Here is a 6,209-nt window from a genome sequence, read left to right as displayed (position 1 = left end):
GAAATATTTTAAATTTGTAACATCCTACTTTTCGAATAATAAATAAAAGAGTTTTATTTATTTAATTGGATATTATTATTTAATTATGCTGAATAATAATAAGTTAAGTGTAGTCTTGGAAAAATAAAAGATGGATAAAGGGAATGGGTTATGGGCAGGTTCATCGGCTTATCTAATATAAGCACCATAAAACTCCCTAAAACACTCATTTCCATCCCCATTCCCTCCAACTAGAGGTGCACAAATCGGGTATTAGAAAAACCCGGGTTCAGATACGAATCGGATTCGGGTATGATCGGGTATTAGCAATACCCGGGTCAGGTTCGAGTTCGGGTATAGATAGAATTATTTTAGAGGTTACACTTTTTAGGGGTATTTTTCATGTAATTTTAAGGTATTTGTAGATATTTTTTCAGGTAATTTCGGATATATACTCGGGTATTTGAAAAATCCAGTTTCGGATATGGAACCGGTTAGGGTTTTCAGGGTATTACCGGGTACAATCGGGTGTGGTTCGAGGACGAGTTTTGGTACTAAAATGCATACCCTATCCGTAACCTACGGGTAGGTCAGGTACGGGGTCGAGTATTAAAACCCGGGTATAAAAAAACTGGTTTGGGTTTTTTTCGGTTTCGGTTTTTTGTGCAACTCTAATCCATACACCTTCAAAAACACACACAAACACTCTCATCCTATTCGGACCTATATCCTAGCTGAAGGAAAATGTTAGGGTTCGCGTTCTAGCTTCCCCGTCAAGCAAGAAACACGTCTAGATTCACGTGTTGACTCCGAGCAGAAGCAAGCGAACAAAAAAGGTACGTTTTAGGTTAAAGGTTAAGTTTTTGTGGTCGGATATAATATATTCTGAAGTGGGTTGTGATGATTTATTGTAATCGGAGGAAGGCAACAGTAGGTTTTTTTTAACTTCAAAACTTAACTCTCATTGTTATTATTATTATGAAAACCTCTCAAATGTTTATAACCTAAACAATCACACTTTAACTAGAACTAGGAAACTAATAAAAGATGAACATAAATTTAATTAATTATATATTTGAATTTGATCTCCTTTTCATCCTCCTCTTAAGATCCACCTAGCCCACCTCTCGGATTTATAATTAATAAATCTGGATTAGATGTACCAGTTTAGAGGTTGAAGAAATATGTAATTTGATATGATAAATCCCTTTTAAAACAAACACTTTCGTGGTATTCCCTAGTTTAATTGGGGATTAAAAGTGGGAAGTAATTTTTTTAAATTAAAAGCAAGAATCTTAGCAAACAAATGGACTAAAAGAGTGGTTAACTCTACACTATACAACCACACGAATGTTTCTACCAAAAAACATGATTATCAATTTATCATGCATGATCATACCTTAAAAGTAAAAATTATTAATTAAATCCGTAATTCATTTACGTGAAAAGTTTCTATTATTAGTGTGGCATGAAACATGATCAATAAGATCGAAATCTGATCGGAAGACAAATGTATCGCTAACTGCACATACAAACCTCGTCGCAAAGGACTCATCAGGTCCATTACTCCCTGTGTCGTCTGTTTTAAATAAGTGATACCTTGCTTTGTAAAAATCCAACATAATACTGGTATCTGAATCATATAAAGCGGCAAGTGACAATCGTTTAAGATCTTCATTCATGTTCAAAACATATGTTTTCACCCACGATTCATCACTCGTAAGAATCCAAATCTCCCAATAACCCTTAAGTTGCTTACAAGCAAACGCCAAGTTGCCTTCATACTTTAGGAGCTTCATAAGAGGGTAAACTGTTTGTTTGGAAATGGAAAACGTGGACGTCCATTTTTCTAAATACGCATCAAACTTCAAAACGTCGCCGTTTGTCATCATAATGTAGATGTAGCCCTTCGTGGCGATTGGCTGATAATCCAAGAAGCCACTATAAGGCAAGTTTATGGGATCTACTAGTCTCCACTCCGTTTCACATGCACTTGAGTCGAAGATTTCACAACAATATGGACTCCGCCAATCGTCACCACCAGGACTAGATCGCGTTCAACAGAAGAAATCCTAAAAAAGTTAGTTAACTTATCCAACAAACTAACACCCAAAAAATATTTAACTTAAATCACAAAAACTCATCGATCATTGGATTCAATCAATAATCTGTCAAGATCAAGTAGATTAATTACATACGGTCGCGAGAATCTGACAATCTTGTAACGCATTGGCGGCTTGGAATCCATAACGACGATGGAAACCTTGTCAGTTTCATACTTGGTTTTGGGATGAGGCAATTGTATAAGCTGCTTTGTGGCAGGCTTACAAACAAAGAACAAAAGTTGAGGTCTCTCTAACACCATAATTCCTTGCTCCGAACATGCCCAGATTCGATCATCCTCCCCTAGGAAGCCAAGATCAAGACTTTTGGATTCACGTGATGGCACAAACTGTTTGACGTAGACCTTTGAAAAGCTGCTAGTGGTTCTTGTTGTTTGTGTGATTAAACCAGATACGATGTGGTTTCTTTGCTTGTACCGCTCCACGAGATTTGAGTCATACGTGAGTTTGTTCATTTCTTTGCTCGTACAACGCATGGCATCAAAGCTCCTTAACGATGTTCGTGATATAATCTCAATCGTCATGTCTTTGGGAAGTTTGGAATCCATGACAAAAGAAGATCGGAGGATTTATTCTACATAAATGTTATATGTAATAATAATAAAGGCCTTTGACAACATATATGATAAATATAGAAAGGATATGTATATGATCGATTGATCCGGAGGGTTTGTTGCAGTCTTCTGAATAAAAACGTTCAAAATTCTTTTTTTAGTCTAGCTTAACAATTTTAAGTTATGCGTGGGATGAAATCTCGTTACATTGTTTAAGCACCTTTTTTTAATCTGACCGCTCATCTTCTAAAAACGTGGGTGAAGAAACACTAATCGACCCCGGGCAGATTACGGATAATCTGGGAGTTAAATAGATGTTTCCCACGAGGGTCAGGTCCGGTAAAGAAGGATGTTCTTCAGATGACCTGCAAAACAAACACCGTGAGCTCGTCACTGAGAAGGGGGGGTTCCTCCTTGTGACCACCCTCCGGCGTGAGAATCAGACTAGATTGCTCTGAATATAAGTGTATATTGAGAGAAATAGCTAGTGAAGGTAAAATACCAGATCATCCTACCGTTCCAAGGTGTTGGAGTATTTATAGCCGAAGGTAGGTTTCCAAGCAGGTACAGCCAGCTGTATAATATTCCTGTTCTACCAACTATGGGCTACGCACGTGCCATGCTGGTTGGTGGGTAGGCAGCGGCTGATAGTGACAAGGCCGGATGTGTACTGTTCCCTTTCCACCAACTGCAGGCTATGTGCGTGCCACGACAAGGGTTGGTGAGTAGGCAGCGGCTAATAGTGACAAACAGTACTAGAGCATGCTCCTCCTCGTACTGTTGTCTATGAGCTGTCACCCTGTGATTGGTTCATGGGCTGCTTTGGTCAGATCTTGCCTATTTTGTCCATACCTTGGCAGGTATAGTACAAAAGATCTTCCAGAAGCATACGGACTGACTCATTTGGGCGGGAGTATTCCCTCCTTGCTCATTCCTTCAGGTGACACTGAATTATTGAGTGCCTTGTGCGTGTAGCCTTGCTATTAGTGCGGGTAGCCTTCCCTGATGGCTTGTATCCACAGCTGCGGGGACAGGCGGGGTACTTCACCATTGGGAGGCTTTCCCTGCGGGAACAGCCGGCGTACTGCGCTTAAGGTCTTCATCTCTGAGCATGGTGGGTCCTGCGGAACCAGTTGGTCCTTGCGCAGACGTCCCTCTTCAAGGTGAGTCTTGCGGGTCCAACTGGGCTCTGCTGGGACCTACCTCTTCAAGTCCCCCCAGTCCAATGTTCTTCTCATGAATTTTTAATAAGTGAGGTGAACTTTGGACTTAAGTAAGGATTTTGAAAAGGATTTAGTTTTAAGGTTGTCTGTGGGGATTCTTCCCGCGGTTTCCCTAATGCCACGTGCAGAAATTCCCGACTTTTCTGCTTGATCTTTGGGTATGATGCGGGTAGGTGTGTAACCTCCTCGCAAGTCAGGAGCGTTGAGTTTCACTTGTGTAGATTCTCCACGAGGTTTTGGTAGTTTTAAACATAGTGATCAATTATGTTAAAGAACCAATTCCTTCCTGGAGCTTCAAACAATCTAGTTCTCAACGTTCCCACTATGCGTGGATGTTATTTCCCTTTCCGCAAGCATGGCCCAGGAGATCCTTCTTGGTTTCGATTCCTTGCGAGTGCTAAGTATGTGAAGGGTTTCGCCTTGACACTGTACCCGCACTCGTCTTATAGTTAACTTACTTCCAAGGTATTCTTGGCGTCCATTCCCTGCAGGTGCTAAGTATGTGAAGGGTTTTGCCCTGACACTGTACTTGCACCTGTCTTATAGTTACTTGGTTGCCAATGTAAGGGGTATTTTCCCGTTTATTTTTGAATCTTTTTGAAATTCGAAGAGTTGGTGAAAGGATAAGAACAGTCCAAACTGTTGAAACGTCGTCCGACGGTTTCTCCTGACAGTGTCAGGACGTGCAGGAAGTTATGGCGACGTGACAGTATACGATCATTCCAGGCGCTTTTTCAGGCGCGTGGGCGCGATTTTTCGGGCGCGTGGCCGCGAAATTAATGGCACGCGTCCTTTCAACAGCTGTTGCCAGCTTGCTCTTTGCCACGTGTCATAGTTTCATTGCACCTGCGATTTCTCTCTCTTCCGCATTAAATTCATCGCATTAATTGCGATGAGTATATAAAGGGAGAGAGGGTGCACCTTAGTCCTCACTTTCACTTCTCTCTTCATCTTCTTAAAACGATTTCCGGCGAATACTCACTATTCCGTCGAGCATTCTTCTGAAATCGTTGTTCTGTACACCCAAAACATGTCTTCTTCTCGTGATTTTGAGGCCACTGCCGAGGAGGCTGAGTTGTTCGTCGAGAATCCGACGTCGACGTCCGAAAAGGACGACAAGAGCACTGCCGGCGAGTGCCAGTGCGCTCTTCCTACTTACCTCTACCAGTACATCGTCCGGAAGTTCATGCTCGAGCCTTTCGAGCCTGAGTTTCCGGAGCCTCATCAGACGGTGTACGATGCCCCAAGGGCAAGATAGGGGTGTACGCTGCATTCTTCATCTATGGGAATCTGAGGTTCCCATTGACGAAGTTTGTGTACCGTGTTCTGGAGAGACATGGTGTACACTTGACGGAGGTACACCCAATGGCGATCGCGAAGATCCGCCATTTCGAGTGGGTGTGCCTCATTATGGGTGTAGAGCCCCATGTCGACCGCCTGATGACCTTCTACTCCTGGAGGTGCATCCAAGGGTGGTACACCCTGGTCAACCGGATCAAGGGTCTGAAGATTTGCGCCACCGAGCGCAGTCTTCGGTCGTGGAAGCGGGAGTTTTTCTTTATCTCCGCTCGCGTCGTCCCCCTTGCGATGACGTTTAAGAATGGGAGAGCACTCCCCGCCCTTCACGCCCTCAACCACCAGGAGGCGGAGTGGTTCGCCAAGATCTCTCGGATCCAGACTCCGGTGTACCGCTTTGCGGAGTCCGGGATGGTGATGCTTGGGATGAGCCGGGTGTGGAAGGAGGCGTCCCAGATTCCCATCGTCCTCGAATACGGTTTGAACTCTGTCCCTTATGGTATGCTCTGTCTTCTTTGTTGATATAGGTTTTTCTTCTAACTGTTTCTCTTTTTGTTTCAGAGGGAAACGACTTGCAGTCTCTCCTGCAGCCGCGGGAGAGTGATGGTCCCGCTCGGATGGGTACTCGTGCTCTGGATGAGAACGAGTTGCCCATCCTTGAGCAGACGGCAGATCGGTTCGTTGAGGTCTACCCGCCAGGCCACGAGATCCTGAGCGCCAGGCGGCCAGGTAAAGAACTTTTTAACCCTCACCCTGTCAATGCTGAAACCTCTGCGGGAATTCCTCTAATTTTATCGTCTTCTGATGAGGAATCCGCAGATGGTCCTTTATTGGCGAGGAAGAAGAAGGCTGCCGGCGGGAAGGGGAAGGCGAAGGTTGCCTCCGCTGCCGATCCAGTGAATCGGTCAGAGTCGGAAACCGAGAATGAAGAGGTGGCGGGGAACCCCGGTGGTGTTAAGACCACTGCTCCGGAGGTTGAAACGGCTGTCACCTCCGAGCAGCCCAGGACGACGATGGTAACCAGTACGAAGAGG

The 6,209-nt window shown here is 44.0% G+C and overlaps 1 protein-coding gene across 1 annotated transcript; it reads right to left on the bottom strand.

Annotated features, from left to right (window-relative positions):
• Window positions 1-1,412: 1,412 nt before the first annotated feature.
• LOC143594977 (uncharacterized) lies at window positions 1,413-2,626 on the bottom strand. The gene is made up of 3 exons (XM_077074142.1): window positions 2,178-2,626; window positions 1,973-2,081; window positions 1,413-1,901 (listed from the first exon to the last, which is right to left on the bottom strand). Exons 1-3 carry the CDS (start codon window positions 2,624-2,626, stop codon window positions 1,413-1,415), a joined length of 1,047 nt encoding a protein of 348 aa, XP_076930257.1.
• Between the last annotated feature and the right edge of the window lie 3,583 nt (window positions 2,627-6,209).

The sequence above is a fragment of the Bidens hawaiensis genome, unplaced genomic scaffold (genome assembly GCF_021521415.1).
Source record: "Bidens hawaiensis isolate Kalapana, Puna unplaced genomic scaffold, B.hawaiensis_p1.1 tig00044428_1, whole genome shotgun sequence".
Taxonomy (NCBI): domain Eukaryota; kingdom Viridiplantae; phylum Streptophyta; class Magnoliopsida; order Asterales; family Asteraceae; genus Bidens; species Bidens hawaiensis.
The sequence above is the reverse complement of the archived record's forward strand: the minus strand, read 5'-3'. Positions and strand labels throughout refer to the sequence as shown.